The 17,738-nt window shown below is 39.9% G+C and overlaps 1 protein-coding gene across 1 annotated transcript in view; it reads left to right on the top strand.

The window, feature by feature from the left end:
* The first annotated feature begins 377 nt into the window (after positions 1–377).
* si:dkey-106n21.1 (solute carrier family 23 member 2) overlaps positions 378–17,738 on the top strand; it is a 58,183-nt gene continuing 40,822 nt past the window's right edge. Inside the window, exons 1-2 of the mRNA XM_053506098.1 lie at positions 378–577; positions 9,578–9,733. Of these exons, the coding sequence (XP_053362073.1) occupies positions 503–577; positions 9,578–9,733 (231 nt within the window). The 5' untranslated portion in view covers positions 378–502. The remainder of the gene's footprint in view (positions 578–9,577; positions 9,734–17,738) is intronic.

Raw genomic sequence — 17,738 nt, 5'->3', positions numbered from 1 at the left:
AGTAGGTCCTCTGGTCAACATTTAAACGCACATTCACGAGCTACAGGCAATCTGGGAACAGCAATCAGCGTGTCTTTGGACTGTGGGAGGAACCTGGAGTAACCAGTGGAAATATAATTTGGATAAATATTTTATAGAAAGATCACATGGCGGTCTTGAGTTTGCTCATATCAGGATTTGGATTGCGAAGCCTATATAGAATAAATCCCCCCTATGTGCCCATTCAGTCCACTGAGCATTAGAGGAGGAGGAGGAGTGGTTAGTCAAGCACATGATTAGAAAAAAACAAAAAAAACAAAGCACAGACTCTTATTGAAGCCTCCAGCAACATGCAGCTCCGGTAACCTTGTTAAGACCACCTGCTTGACGTAGTTTCCGTGAGCTCCAAGGCCAGGCTTGCTTTGATTTTCTCATTTGCGTGGAGTAAACCAAGCTGGACGCTCATCCTCCTCCTCCTCCTCCTCCTCTTTCTCCTCGTCCTCCTCCTCAGGCCAGGTCAGCCATGCATCTTGCGCAAGAGGTCCGAACTGCTGACATTGAGCTTAAGGAAAAAGGAGCCACCGAAGCGTCACTCGCAGTAAGTAGAGTACCATGTCTTGTTGAACAAATCTGCGAAATCATTCCACTGACTGTTGTTGAAGCTCGCAGTCCTTAAATAAAACTGTTTAGTTGTTGTTAGGAGAAAAAAAGGATAATGATCAATTATTCATTATATTCAGGATATTAGGTTGAATTCTATACATCACCACCACCATCATCATCATCATCATCATCAGCTGTAACATTGTATTAGATAAGCAGTCACATGATGTATTCAAGTGTATAGATAGCGCTGCATTCCTTATCGGAGTTTGGGATAGTTTGAGTTCTGAAATCTGATTGGCTGAGCCCGGTCACCACCATTGTAAACTTCTCTATATGTAAATACACCATATGGACACCTACTGAATTAATACATCAGACTTTAAACCAATAAAACTGTTAAACTGTAAAACTTTTAACCTTTATTGATCTGTCTTTATGTTATGTTGCTTGGACTACACTGCACTGTCGAAATGTTTATTGCTAATAATAATAATAATAATAATAATAATAATAATAAAAGAAAGATTTTGTCTGTACGTTGGTCAGAACTTGCTCTTTCAATGATGTATTTACGTTTCATACATCGGAGGATCCGAAACCAGCTTCAGTAAAGTGGTTATCTGTAAGATCTCACGCCTCAAGTGTTAATTGTTCTGGTCCCACCTTGGGTCCGTATGTGTGGGGTTTGCATGTTCTCCCCATGTTCTTGGTGGGTTTCCTCCTCATTCTCTGGTTTCCTCCCGCAGTCCAAGGACACACATATTGCAATTGGCAGTTCCAAATTCCCTGGAGTTTATGAATATGTGTGTGCTCGTGGTCTGCGATGGATTGGCACTCCGTTTTCCAGGAATGAAATAGTACGAGAGTATTTTTGACCAGTATTCTCTCAGTACAAAAAAACATTTTTAATTTCCAAATATTAGTTTTCCAGCAGTAAATATTTGCCTTCCGGAAAACAAAACTGCATTTTTTTTTTTTTGTCAGCACACGTTGTCTTTTTTTGTTTCCTTGGTGAAAGAGATGCTGATTTACTATCAGGAACTAACATCGGTTTGTCCTTTTAACAGTTAAATCTTTCTTATATATGTTTTAAGTTCATACTATATTGAGTATGACTAGAGTTTATCCTTTAACTCTACTCTAACTCGAAGAAAGACAGTACATACTTTTTAAGCTATACCAGATGATAAGAATTTGCATTTGTACTTTTTTTCCTCCTCCAATACATATTATCCTACAGAGCAGATAAAAGATGATAACATTTCTACATATAAAATAGAAAACAGATGCTAATGATGTAGACATTCATCTGAAGTCTACTCCTCCCTGTTTGGCTGTTTTATGGAAAGTATAGTGTTGACTTTTCATGAGACTTTGAGCATTTCTAGAATATTTCTCTAATTATCTTCTCATATTTCTATAATTGTTGTAAAGTTTCATTTAAAGATAAGCATCAGCTATTTTCATTCTTTGGGTTTAGGGTTACATAGAGAAAAATGTGGCTGCTGTGTGTTTTTTTTTCATGTGTGTGTGTGTGTGTGTGTGTGTCTTATTAGCTGTGAGAGAACCTGGTGAGGGAACAACGAATATGAACTTAATCGCTTTGTAAACATTCCGCAACAAGAGGCGTAAAACACTTCACGTTCTGTTATTATAGGAACGTCTTCCACTCTGGGATGGTCTGCTTTATCACACCACCCTGTTGTTTATTCTTTCTCTTTTACAGCACAACCCCACAATTTATTTATTACATATAGCCTCGTGGCAAAGGTAACAATACCGAACATTACATTACATAACATTTAATAAGTCATAAGTCATTAAATATCGTATTTAATAACAATATTTCTGATTTTCTCTAAGATAGTTGATGTTAGAGTTCAGTGATAATCTTCCGAGTTTTCAGAATAATAGCAAAGAGAGAGACTCTAACTTTAAACATTAAACCCCGCACCTCCTACCTCATTCGGTCCAAAAACAAAATAAAAAAAAACCGTGACCGGTGTTCAAGTCAAACCGGGACTTGTAATGAAATTTCAGATGATTGAGGGCGAAAGACATTTACAGAAGACTTCCAGGACAGTATGGTGATGAGACTCTTAGCTGCAGTAAAATATTTGAACTGAGCGAATGTTTTAAAGAAGACCGTACGGCCGAGGTGGCTCGTGAACATTCAGCGAGTGGAATACCTGATTTTTGAAAATAACTTCTCATCAACTTGTGGGAGAAACACATCTGTCTTTGTAAACTGCATGTTATATTGTTCACCAACACCACTTGCACATTACAGGACCTCGACTGGGAGTTATTGCCACATCCCTAGTACGGTTCGAACCTTGATCCAAGCCTTTTCCACATTTTTGGGCCATTAAAGGAGTTCCTGGGAGGCCAGCGTTTCAGACATGAAACAGGCAGTCCAAGTCCTGACAAACCTTAGTTAAACACTGGGATAAGTGCATTAGTGCAGATAAATAATGAGTGTTTTTACCCTCATAACTGCTATTCTGCACAATCAAAAGTCTGGCTTTGACTTGAACACCTCTCGTATAAAATCCTATTATATCAAGCCATCCATTCTTGAACAATTTATCCAGCTCGATTCACAGACATACGGCCTTCTCTTAAACGTTTGCACCGTTTAAATGTTTTACTGTTTCACACTTTTATTCACCAGAAAGTTGATCAAGTCAAAGTCCTGGTTTGACTTGAACGCCCCTCGCTGTCAAACATAACGGTAAGCCTAATTAATCATTAAACACTAAACATGACGCAAAGTTAGAAAATACAGTCTAAAGAGTAACAGCGTTGGTTGTTCAAGTCAAAGGTGGAGCGTTGCTAGTGCTGCGGGTAAAGGCTGCGTCTGAAGCTTACATCAGCAGATCTTGAACTGGGACAGAAGTCATTACACATCTGAGCAGTTGAGGGTTAAGGGCCTTGCTCAAGGGCCCAACAGTGGCAACTAGGTGGTTGTGTGGTTTGAACCGTAGTCCAATGACTTAACCACTGAGCTACCCCTGGCCCCTTCCGTACATATACACACACTATGGGCAATTTTGGAACACCAGTTGCCCTAATCTCCAGGTCTTTGGACTGTGGGAGGAAACCGGAGTCCCCAGAGGAATCTCACTAAGCATGGGGAAAATATGGCCGAGAATTGAATCATATCATCCTAAAAAACGCCCATTGAGAGATGTTCCTGTTCTTACAGTTGTTATGGTGACACTAAACAAACGCTTAACCATCTCCTCATCAGCATCTCTTTTTCTTCTGTTCCACGGAGTAAATAAAAGCGTAAACTTTCGTCTGTCATGAAGCACAGTAACTATGACAACTGACCTTGGATACTCCTTCCATAAAGCTGAAATAACGTAGCGGGCAAGCTAACAAAAGTTTTAATTTTTTTTATTATGATTTTTAGATAACATGAAATTGTCCAAGTCGCTGTGTATGAGTCGAAAGAAACGAGAACATTTATTAGAACTAGTGCGTTGATATTAACCTCGGGACGATTTCTGAGCTCCTGATTGATCAGGTTTGAGCTCACTTCCACTAAACCCATCGTATGTAGGCTGTCCACAGCCAACGTGATTGGTTCAACTTGTCAAGTTACTTCCGGTTTTCAGACTCTATTATGGTGAAGAAAGGGTTGTCATGGAAACGGAGGACATGGAACCAGACTTTAGGACTATAATTAGCTCAGCTGCTAGAACAAACGTATCTTCTATGAGATTGGCTTGTTCCTTTTCTATAACATGTATCCCGAAAGAGGGTCAGATGAAAGCCTATAGGAAATAAAAGTCCTGTCCCCTAAACCACTCCAGAATGCGTACATAGTAAAAATGAGTAAAATGTCCTTATATTGTGACACACATTGCTCTTTATACATTACAGTACAAGAAAGCAGAGATAACATTACTCATCTGGCTAGAGACAGGTAAGGAGGCTGTCCCAGGGGGTCTCCAGGCACTAGGCGGTGTACACCCTGGACGGTGTACCAGTCCATTGCAGGGCCCACAATCACACCTTCACACCTACTCACAGTATGAGGAAACATCAATTAGCCTAATCTAAATGCGTTTGGACTGTGGGAGGAAAACAGAGTACCAGAGTATATTTTTATTATCTGACGAGCCCAAAATGACAGCACTTGTCGTAATGTTTAACAATGTTGGAGACACTTGCAGAGGATCTTGGACTCGTTTGGCAGAGCGTCCCTTATACTCTTTACTTTCGTGTATGTGTGTGTGTGTCGCCACAGCTATGGCAAAGATGCAGGCTTTATGCTTTCACACTGTGTCTTTGGAGTCGTTATCCAGCCTACTGATCCCTCTGTTGCCAGATTCCACGGGTTGGTGGGCTGAAATGTGAAAAGTGGGTTAGACGCTAACTGCATTTCGTTGGTCTTGTACAGGCACTTAGCACGATGACAATAATGTTTCATCTAATCTAATTGAATTTAATCGAATCCAATCTATGAAGTATATTATAACATCACGGCCACCCACCTAATATTGAGCACACCCCCCTTGCCACCAAAACAGGTCTGACCCGTCGAGGCCTGGACTCCAATAGACCTCTGAAGGAGTGTGTAGTACCTGGCACCAAGCCATCAGTAGCAGATCACTTAAGTCCTGTAATTTACAAGGTGGGGCTTCCATGGACCTGACTTGTTGTTTGCAGAACATCCCACAGAAGCTTGATTAGAGGATGAGTCACCACCATTGTCATGTTCCTCAATCCATTCCTGCAGCATTTTTGCCGTGTATCAGGGAGAATCATCCAGCTGAAAGAGGCCACAGCCTGCAACAATGTTTAGGTAGGAAGTACATGTCAAAGTGACAATCACATTAGCGTACACACACACACACTTATTCGCACACTATAGGGACAATCAGCCTGATCCTGTCTTCGGAAACCAGAATACCTGGAGGAAACCCACCAAGCATGGGGAGAACATGCGAACACCAAGAGGCAGGAATCGAGCCCTCAACCATGGCGGTGCGAGGCCACACTGCTAACCACTACGCCACCTTGCTGCCTTATATTTAATTACTCATGTTCAATTCAGGTTTCAAGTTGGTGAATAAGGCTACGTAATAAAAAAAAAAATAAAAAATTCAAGTTATTCCTCTTTTCCTTCTTTTTCGCTTTTCTTTTAAAGGTTAAAAAAAATTCTTTGTAGGATTGTGATACTTACGCAATCACAACATATATCAAATGGTCACCTAGGTATCATAATAATATTCTACTGATGGTCCCTGGCAATTCCTGTCTCTATTAGTCCGTATCCGTGGCCTGTCTTTGTCTTGCGCGCTTCACTTCTGCTTTCCTGCTCTTTCAGAAATCTCAGGTGTTGAGGTGTTTCTTTAGGTTCAGTGAAAACTCTTTGCCGTGTGCAAAGCTACGATGTGGAGCGCCGATTACGATCACAGACACACATGTTAGCCATGTGTACATTGATTTTTTTCTTATCAAAGTGAACTCTATCAAAGCATGCAAACTCGTGAACAATTGCGGCAACAGGAGAAGTCGACGTTACTCATCCCCAGCACAATGCTAAAATTATCTGTCGAATAATAAATATGAATCCTATGCCAGGAAGCACGCTGCGGATTGGACGGTGTGGAGGTGACTGGATCCAGTCTCCTGTGGTGCGTTCTTTGAGATAAGGTTCGGAGATGATATGATTTATGGAGTTGTTCTCCACATGAGCCTTCAGATGGGACGGAATAAAGCTTTAGGGCAGGAGTGTTTTATCTCTTGCACATGTATGCACACATGAACATGCACACAGAAACGTAAGTGGATGAAGATGTGAGGCTGAAACCGCCTTGGTAGGTGTAGAGTAATGTAGAGCGAAATTCTGAAAATGTCAATAAATCGAGACATGGATAAACTATTGTCTGCGCTCATAAAGAAATGACAATCCCGAACCCGCTCTCAACAGCGCTAATATTTAAGACTGTGTTTTATTCTGTACATATTCTTGCATTTTATTTCAAAAGCTACAGGATTTCATCACTTCAATTTCTTTCTTGCACCAGTAGGTGACAGTACGTGCTCAGTCGATTGTTGCGCCTCACTAAACAGAGTGTTAGAAAAACCCAAAAAGGTCTGCTCAGGCACATGTGTGCGTGGGTGCATGAGAACAAGGGTGTTGGTCTTCTATTGTTATTCCAAGCATGCAAAAGTTTCATCGAGTCCGTTTTGTGGCCCAGTAAACTCCAAAGATCTCAAGAGTAAAATGCGCAGTGTCTGTGTCTTGTTATATAGACGCTGTTATTTATTACTCTTTGTTATGAGTTATGCATTGATTTGAGGAGCGAAAAAAAAAACCTCTAATAACATCCACTGATTCGATAACAGCTGCTCTTCAATGAGTAACAGGGTTGAGGAGTAGCAAACAGAAAATATACATATGTAATAGGATGAGGACATTAAGGACATATCAATAACTTAATTTAAAAAAAAGATGAATCATTTGATTTTGCTTTGAGTCTGTCATTTTCGTAAGGGAGAAGCACATTAAGGCGACCTTGTGAGTCAATCTTATAATATCACTGAAAATCAAAAGATATTGGGTTCAGTTAACTGCATGTGTTGAATGACGTAAAAAAATTATTTTTACCCTTTTTAACTGATAATCGGCATTTATATTATATTGTGTCTACAAGCAAAAAACGAGAAACTCATAATTTCAGTTTTTTTTTTTCTTTTGGGCATTTTTGTATATGCCAGGGATCAAACAAGCAACTTAGATTTTCCCTCTAACATGACCTCATATAACAAAAATCCTCCCCTGGCTTGTTGCTCAGATCTGTTGTCCTTTTGTGGCTGGGGGGGTCAGGAGTAGCTCATTTACATAAACCACTGTAGTATTGGTTGGGCCATGAGTGCATCCCTCTGTACCCACAATATTATAGGGGTTTGGGCCATGAGTATGTGCTCCTGTACCCCCACGATTAAAAGGGGTTTGGACTATGAGTATGTGCTTCTGTACCCCCACTATTAGAGGAGTTTGGGCCATGAGTAAGTGCTTCTGTACCCCCACTATTAGAGGAGTTTGGGCCATGAGTAAGTGCTTCTGTACCCCCACTATTAGAGGAGTTTGGACCATGAGTATGTGCTTCTGTACCCCCACTATTAGAGGGGTTTGGGCATTGAGTATGTGTTTCTGTACCCTGACTATTGAAGGAGTTTGGGCCATGAGTATGTGCTTCTGTACCCCCACTATTAGAGGAGTTTGGACCATGAGTAAATGTCTCTGTACCCTCACTATCAAAGGGGTTTGGGCCATAAGTAAATTTATAAGTACCCCCTCTATACTAGGGGTTTGGGCCATAAGTGTTTCTGTACCCCCACTATTAGAGGGGTTTGGGCATTGAGTATGTGTTTCTGTACCCTGACTATTGAAGGAGTTTGGGCCATGAGTACATGTTTCTGTACCCCCACTATAGTAGGGTTTGGACCATAAGGTTGTGTTTCTGTACTCCCACTATTAGAGGGGTTTGGGCCATGAGTATGTGTTCTGTACCCCCACTATAGTAGGGTTTGGACCATAAGGTTGTGTTTCTGTACTCCCACTATTAGAGGGGTTTGGGCCATGAGTAAGTGCCCCTGTACCCTCACTATGAGAGGGGTTTGGGCCATGAATATATTTATTAGTACCCCCACTATACTAGGGGTTTGGGCTATAAGTGTTTCTGTACCCCAACTATTAGAGGGGTTTGGCCATTGAGTATGTGTTTCTGTACCCCAACTATTAGAGGGGTTTGGCCATTGAGTATGTGTTTCTGTACCCCCACTATTGTAGGGTTTGGACCACAAGGTTGTGTTTCTGTTCCCCCAATATTATACCGGTTTGGGCCATGAAAACATGTTTCTGGACCCCCACTATACTAGGGTTTGGGCCCTGAATAACTGTTTCGGTACCCTCACTATTAAAGTGGTTATGGTCATGATTATGTGTCTGTACCCCCTCTATTAGAGGGGATTGGACCATCAGGTTGTGCTTCTGTTCCCCCATTATTATAGAGGTTTGGGCCATAAGAAAGTGTTTCTGTACCCCACTATTGTACTATTGTAAGGGTTGGGGCATGAGTACATGTTTTTATATTTATGCTATTAGAGAGGTTTGAGCCAGAGTGTGTGTTTCTGTACAGGCACTATTAGATGGATTTTGGCTATGACCCCCCACTAAAGTAGGGGTTGTGCCATAATTACATGTTTCTGTACCCCTTCCATAGTAGGGGTTGGGTCATGAGTCAAAACCTTTGAAAATATATTATCAGTGTAAGACAAAACATGCAATCACCCAAGCAGCTATATCAGATGTTCATGAGAGAGTGAGAATGAAGATGGTTTTGCATTTGAACTTTTGGACTTTTTAAGGTTTTTGCCCGTGACAAGTTATTGTTTCCTGCTGTGTCTGAGTTGCTGGATTCTGGTCAAGTCTTCAGTTTCATGTGTTTCCAATAAGTCAAGCTGCCAGCGCAACTGATTCATCACTAATATTGTGTGAAAGCCTTTGAGTGAATGGTCTTCCCTTTGGGGATGTATGGTGAAAAGTGACAAACACACAATTATATCACAAAAATCATGCTGAGGAATGTATAGATTAAGAGGAGAGGTCTAATCCAGTAACCCTATCTGTGTCTAATTAAGGCTTAAAATATCTCTGTTTAGAATGAAACCAGAAGTGGGTGTGGTCGTGCAAGGAACAAGATTATTTTCAATGTTTTTTTTGGGTTTTTTTTAATACAAACTATGAAACCTTACATGTTGATATAAATAAGAAACTAATTAAACTATATTTTTGTAGATCAAAGCAGAGATATGCTGTCTGGTCAAACAATTAGCAAGAAAAAAGCAGCAGTTTGTACAGAAGTATGGTAGAAATATGGTTTGGATATCAGTACAAAAGTGTTTTGAAAAAACGTATTTTTACACATTTAATCCATGTTTAGGTTCCACGTTCTTTTTCTTTCTCCAGATATCAGATGCAAACCACCTGGCCAGTAAAATCATTCCTGCACAGTCCAACCCTGACAGTTTGAAGGGAAATCTTAGGCCGCGGCCTGGGTGTAACCTCATCTACTCCATAAATGATCGCCCACCATGGCACCTCTGCCTTTTACTGGGCTTCCAGGTGAGAAACAATCACTTTTACAGGAAAATCAATTGGATTGGCTCCGTCATATGAAGGATGATACAATTCTCATTAATGTTGCATCACAAGAACATCCATGACAATACATGTGCACGATTCTATACAGTATATATATTATTTATTTGGCAGGCACTTTTATCCAAAGCAACTTACACTTAAGCTGAGCACAAGAGAAGGTGAAGGCTTTCCTTGTGACACATAGGGAACAGCGACCATCATCCGTTATGGTCATACTTTTCTTTGATGGTCAACTCCTATTAATAGGACCAAACTGTTACAAAACCCTTATTAGGATGTACACTAGCTATTTTTAGGGGAATTTTTTCAAGGCCCGGTACAGCATTTAAAAAAATGTAGCAGGTTCAGTGGGCAAGTGACACATTAGTGTCGAAGTTAGAAGTTTACTCTTTTTGAAACACTATTTAACATGGCTAATTTACTAGCTATACATTTTTTTTGCAAAGTAGCAATATTTATACTTTAGTCTATTTCCTCAACACCGCTGCACTTACCATAGCATTCAAGACCTTACATTATATTACTCAAGCTAACCTAACTGAATTAGGACATCTGTTGTTCACTTATAAAGTACACACCTCCATTCTGGAAACCCACTGACATTTAACACACCTGATCTGGGATAATCTAATTCTTTAGGAATATCTACATACTTCTGTAATGTGTCTTCGATTACTGCTGGAATGATAGCCTGGGATGCTTGCCGTCCAGAAATGTATAGGGATACATGGACTAGGGGCCTTTTGTGCACTCGTGTAGAAGATCAAAGTGAGAAGAATGAGTCAGTGGAAAGAAAGAGGCCCATGCTGTCCCTGAATTTAAATCAGGTTAGGAGTGAATGTTAGATTCAGAAATTAGTGCAACATCACAAGGTATATATCCTAATGGTCAACTGCTTATTAAATAGTGTGTTAGGAAGAACTGCATGCTGCTTCAAAAACTTTATACGAGAGGCATTCAAAGTGCGTCTTTTGATTACGTCAAATAACTGACCACAGTTCTAAGCATAAAACCTCCCTCCTAGTAAAACTGTTTTACTAGTGCTTGAATTTCATCAAGGTAGAAAGATTTTTCAGTACACCAAAGCCATGATCGGACTGCCTGCTACACGTCTGAAACCCTGACCTCCCAGGAACTCCATTAATGGTCAAAACATCTGGAAATGGCTTGGAGCGAGGGCAGGACGGTACGGGAAATGTGGCAATAACTCCCAGCCGAGTTCCATGTAATGCAAGTGGTGTTGGTGAGTGATTGTGTGTACTGTTCAAAGAGACATGAGATGCGTCTCATCCGCAAGTTGCCGGCTTTATCAGTCGATTTACAAGGATAAGGCGTTCCTCTCACTGAATGTTCACATGAACGACTTAAAGGCTAAGAGTTTCATCACCCATACTGTGCTTGAAGTCTTCTGTGGATGTCAATTGCTTTCACACCTTCATTCAGTGGAAATTTCATAACAAGTCCTGGTTTTGACACATATAAGCAGCGCTTTAATTTAACGGTGATGCTGTGAACCACAGATAACCGCCAAGGGCACTGAGAATCACCCCGATACCTGTTCGAGTGCATGTGCATGCATGCTGAGACTTTCCAACAAAAGAAACAGAGTGACAAAATAATGTATGACAGATTTTGTAATAAAGATTGCTGTCATATTGGCATCTTCTTATGAAAAGTGTTTACTGAGTTCTCGCCATGTTGCCACTGGATCCGAATGACAGGAAGCCCCTCGTGGGAATACTAACATTATACATGAAACCATACTTCCATTATTAACATCATGTTTCTGAGAATCACCTGGATATCATTTGTTGAAAATTAGAACTATGTTAAGATGAGTTAAAGAAGTAAAAATATTGACCCTGTAGGAGAAGGTGCATAATGATATAAAGAGAGTGCAGTAGAACTTGTGAAAGGATGTAAAAGAGCTATGCATGTCATGTTAAGGTCTGTCCAGAGAGGCATATCAAGCCTAAGATGATGAGAACCATTAACCAGTAGGTCAGTCTCTGGTTAGACCTTGGAGTCCTTTCACCGTCACAAATGAATTGTTGGTTAGAAGATCAGACAGCTAGCATTGCACTTGCTGAAGACTCTGTATGTGCAACATCCCAGAACGCTGTGACATTAATTGAGAAGAAAACATGGATTTAGCCGTTCTAGGTCACTCCAACAATGAAGAGACAGTATACAGTAGGACTCCAGCACAAGGGAGAGATCCAGCACCAGACTCTTGGAAAATCTAGGGCCAGGAATGTAACATAAGGTCCCCTAGAGACATTTCACCCAAGGTGATGACTTGCTGTTGTCCAACAGTCTGAAAAGAAAAGTGGAAAATAAGACAGAAAGTTAGTACAGTGGGAAACAGGCAGTGTAGTGGATCCAGTCCACTAAGCTGAGCTTTGTTGTCCATATGGTAACCATGTGAGACATAATTTGTTTCACCTGTCCGATAAAAAAGAGTTTAACAGGAATTCCGAGGAAAATCTGTCTCCTGCTGGTTGAACAATCTTTAAAGCTGCCGACTTATTTTCTTGGTATTTAAATCATTTGTTAGGCCTATTTATTCTTAATCTGTTATCATTATAGATGGGCTGAGAGGATGTTTGACAGAACTGCTCAAGTCCTGAAAAGTGCACAAGGTAGGGAAAATAAAAAAAGAGAAATAAATAGGTACATTTTGAAGAAAATTTGAGTGGCAAAAGTCTGGCCTCTGGGCCTTTTATAATGACAGTTATCAGTTCATCAGTTGCTACGGACCTCTAAAGTGGTTGCTAGGGTATGTCTTGACAGCTTCACAATGATCCTGAGAGACTGATTGGTTGGCTGAGTTAAATGAGCCCACCCCCATGTCTTTATTACAACGAGACATGTTCCTGTTCAAAGTTCCTATGAAAGATACTACAGAAGGGAATGCAACTGTGGTCACTTCCCGTCTCAGTGGAGAGTACAACCATTGTTAAAAGCACTATATAAATAAAATTGAATTGAACGGAATTGAACTGAATTGAGAGCACCTTCACCATAATATGTCAATGGGAAAATTTTGGGCCCCAGGGGTACAACTTATAACCTCATGCCCAGTATCCAGCTTGCAACCCTCTTTAAATGTGGTACATTTTATAGTTCTACAAAATTCTTACTCTCTGCTAGAATCTGTCAAAGTTGTTCTCAATGTTAAGTCTATGGGAGTTTTTGATCGGTAAATGGCCCCCTGCCACCGCTTAGAAAAGTCATACTGTAGCACCCCATTCCAGAATAAGCCGCACAATTTGACACCTTTTTCACGGGTCTACGACAAGTGGTACGGGACAAAGTTTGTAAGGAAGAGGAATACTAAAGGAAGAGGAATACTTTGTGGAGGTCTGGAAGAAGATCCAAACTGAGAGGAAATTTGTCCCAACAGTAAGGAACATCCCAGGAACCATCAAGATTCAGGCCTGCCATGAACTAAAAGCTGCTGGGTGTCACTGTCTACACTTAAGCCAGTTTTTCATCACCATGGACTTCTGCATGTAAATGCTGTAATAAGCGAGGAGGAGGAGAAGGATGGCCTTTTCAGAAATTCCTCAGCAGAACCTCAAATCATTAGCAGGATGGTTGAAACTTGGAAAAATTGAGGTGTTCCAAGAGAACAGTAACCATGAAAATACATCAAAGCTGGTTGTGAAATGGATAACGTAGACTAAGTTTGAGCTTTTGGAGCCTCAACTCCATTGAGAATTTGTGGACTGTGCTTAAAAGTCAGGTCTGTGCCAGGAAACCAATAAAATAAATTAAACATTACCATTTCTGCCCATATTCTGACAAATATTAGGTGTGATGTGTGTCTGTTTTTGATCTTGTATGGACCCTTGTTGAATTTAGGAAACACAAGATAAATAAAAAACATATGCACCAAATTCTTGGGGTTTTCTTCAGACCCAAAAGAAAAGTCTAAGTGTATGTAAACCTGTTTTATAGTAGTAAGTATATAATCAAACAATATATACTCTTAGAAATATTATCTGCAATCACTTTAAATGATGGCTGAAAGGAGGAGAAATCTTGGTTTGCTTGGTTTCTTATCATACATTCCATACATATTTCCAGACGGTCCTCAGACGTAAATAAAAAGGAATGATACTCACCGAGACATGTTTCATATGGAATCTGCTTTATAGGGAAACATTTTAAGATAAAGTTATTTTTTTTATCAGGTTTTAAGCTGTGCCTTTTCTGTACCCTTACGATCCCCAGACTCGGCACCACAGGTGTCAAACCTAAGGCCTGTGAGCCAAAACATTCAGCGCATCTGAGTTTATTAAAAATAATATTTAAACAGGCTAAAGTGCTGAACATTTTCATGGTCATCTAGGTTTCGCTTCAGACTCACAGGGCTGCAGCGGTGATTAAAATCAACATGTACAGTCAGATAAAAAAAACTGTATATCTGCTGGGTTTGATGTAACGCAGATCAAATCAAAGGTTGCTGGGATTAAGTTTGATTGATTAATTGACCCCAAATCCTGAAATTAAATGACCTACAGTTGTACAGATTGTACGAACATTACATTTCAATCTGTGATACAAAAATAAATAAATAAATTAATTAATTAATAATAATTTTAAAAAATAGCACACAGTTAATTACCAATCAATCAAAGATAAATGCACAAAACACATTTTGGTAGTACCTCCCATGTCCAGCTGTTTTACCCAATGCTGCGATGCACACTGCATCATACTGTATGCACATCAACGCAAGACATTTCCACCCTCGATTTTGCCTTCAGATCATCAATCAAGTGTCTACCCACAGAAAAAAAGTCACAGGGTGTGATGTGATGTGATCCAGTCGCCACTTCCCTGACCAATCCATGTTTCTGCTTAAGCTTGCTCATGGCGATCTGTTTGTACAAATTCCAAACCTTTGAAAGATCTGTGCATCAGTCTTTAAATCACTCAACACACTGTACTCTCTCCCGTGGATTTATTGAGCCTAGAGCGGGGAAGGAAGAAGCAATGTAGGAAGATGAGAAAGCTTGTCAAACTTGGTATTCTGCGGGGGAAAAAACAAACCAAACCAAACCAAAAAAAAAACCCTGTTTCTCTGTAAATTGGGACAATCCCAATCCTGGTTGAGTTTTTAGAGTTAATACAAAAACATGAATAAGAAATGCGAAAACAACAAAGTTGAGAGAATACAGACATGTGGGGATCAAAAGTCTGAGACTACATACTGTAGAACATTTTATAATCAAGGTTCCGTCACATTACCACGCAAGTCTCGGTTTAATGTAAGCAAGTTTGTGATACAGTCCACGTTCACTGCTTTGTACAAAAGGTCAGATGTTCTTCATCAGAATCAGAATCAAAATCAGATTTATTGGGCAAGTATGTTGACACACACCAAGATTTTGATGAAGCCTCTGAAGACAAGCTTCTCATGAACCGTGTCCTCTGGATTTAGTCTAAAAAAGGGAATTTGTAAGTTTTGGTTCATGCAACTTAGCATAGTAACAGTTATAAACAGTTAAGTAGTTTATCTTAGCCCTTCTTTTTCCCAGCAACATCTTATTCTAATTTCAAATGCAAGTTTTTTTTTTTTTAATCGTTTGAAGTAACTAAAATGTTATACAATGAAAAGTTCAGTTGCAAACAATTACAAGCTATCAGGATCGCCTTCGCATTACGATTTTCCAAAACTGTGTCTTGGCCAGACTGAGGTACGAGCACAGAGCCTACAGACAGATGGCACGGCTCCAGATGGCATGGCAGACAGGCAAGGATCCAAAAGCAATACCACATAACTAAACAAGACTAAATAGATTTCAGTAAACGTTTCAGGAGGCTTGTGTAAACTTTTGTAAGTACCTAATTTTATTGTGGTTCGTCCAAACATGAATGTTTTTCAATTCTAATATTTTTTCCCCCAGTTTTCACAGGGGCGCTGATATACAGTACATTGATGACTTTAAAAATATTAACATCAAGACCACCTAGGTTTTCGGTTCCTCTTGTGCCACCAGTGTAAATGCATCACAGGATCATGGGAAGAGAATCACAGGACCTCATGGGTGTGCTGTGGTGTCTGACATTGAGCCATTAGCAATGGATCCTTTGGGTGCTGTGGGTTGCGGGGTGGGGCAGGCTTGCTTGTCTGGTGCATCCCATCGGTGCTTGATCAGATTTGGGGAGTTTGGCGGTCGAGTTAACAACCTTGACATTATGGCATCTGCTTTTCTGTGGGATTGAAGCAGGTGGGCTGGTGTTTTATCCCCATGGGCATTGGGCGATTACAGTTTAAAGGTATTTATTTGATAATCGACACTATTCAATTTACTTGGCGGTGGTGTTCATATTATGGCTCATCATTGTACATTTCTTCAATCATTTACACTTAGCAGTGTGTTGTATGTCTGTGATACATTCTATGATCTGGATGTTGTTCTATATAACCATTTTATATACTTAACAACACTACTGTAGGTGAGATACTGTAATGTAAGCACTTTAGAGAAGCAGGGGAATCATTTTACACAACTAAAAACATGCACAGACGATTTATGTATTGTTGCTGAACAGTACATGAAATTACTAAAGCTGCTGATTCTCTAAACTGAAAAATAAATAAAAAATCTGTACTGATCATGTTTCTCATGATCTTTAACAATCTTTATCATTAAAAAGGTTTTGAACGCAAAGTTTTTTCGAACTATTTTGATTCTACTCCTTTCTATGTGACCCACTCAGTCAAAGCATTTTTTTTTATTTTTAGAGTTTTTAAAAATATATATTTTATATCAAACTCCTCCAACATATTATTGATACTAAATTGCATGATTAAATCAACAGAAACACAACTGCAGGCTGCTTTATCCACTGTGACAAAACTGTGGAAGGTGGATTTATAGCGTTTTGAAAAATCACACAAAATTACACGTATGAAATCATTTTAGCAAATGTGGTTTTTATTCACCCTTGTGACCCCAAAGAAAACATGCACAAATCACTAGCTACATAAACAAAAATCTCTTACACAGGTGTAGCAGAGGAGTATAAGCAGTGATGCTAATGTTGTCTGAATAAAAAACAAATACAACCTCGGAAAAACAAGAATATACTTAAGTTTGCATTAAATATAAACTATATTATTTATATAATATATACTATATTATATAAATTATATTATAATATTATTATTATATAACATTTACTTACCCATGGTACAAATGTAAAAAATCAAGCATTTAGGCATGCAGACATCTACAAACATTTGTGAAAGAATGGGTCGCTTTCTAAGTGAGCTAAGTGAGTTCCAGCGTGGTACCGTGATAGGATGCCACCTGTGCAATACATCTAGGCATCTGGCAGACGCTCTTATCCAGAGCGACTTACATTTTTATCTCATTACACATCTGAGCAGTTGAGGGTTAAGGGCCTTGCTGAAGGGCCCACAGGGACAACTTGGTGGTTGTGGGGTTTGAACCTGGGATCTTCTGAACCGTAGGCCAATGCCTGAATCACTGAGCTACCCCTGGCGCAATAAATCCAGCTGAGAAATTTCCTCGCTATTAAATATTCCACGGTCTCCTGTTAGTGTTATTATAACAAAATGGAAGTGATTAGGAATGACAGCAACCCGCCATGAAGTGGTAGGCCACGTAAAACCACAGGGTGGGGTCAGCAGATGCTAAGACGCATAGTGCAAAAAGGTCGCCAACATTCTACAGAGTCAATAGCTACAGACCTTCATGTGACCCTCAGATTAGCTCAAGGACAGTGCATAGAGAGCTTCGTGCAATGGGTTTTCCAAGCCTTACATCACCAAGTGCAATGCGAAGCATTGGATGGGGTGGTCTGATAAAGCACGCCGCTATTGGACTCAAGAGCAGTAAAGACATGTTCTCTGGAGTGATGATTAATGCTTCTCTGTCGGGCATTCTGATAGACGAGTCTGGGTTTGGCAGTTTCCTGCAGAACG

This window comes from Clarias gariepinus, chromosome 10 (genome assembly GCF_024256425.1).
Source record: "Clarias gariepinus isolate MV-2021 ecotype Netherlands chromosome 10, CGAR_prim_01v2, whole genome shotgun sequence".
NCBI classification, from domain to species: Eukaryota; Metazoa; Chordata; class Actinopteri; order Siluriformes; family Clariidae; genus Clarias; species Clarias gariepinus.
The sequence above is the reverse complement of the archived record's forward strand: the minus strand, read 5'-3'. Positions and strand labels throughout refer to the sequence as shown.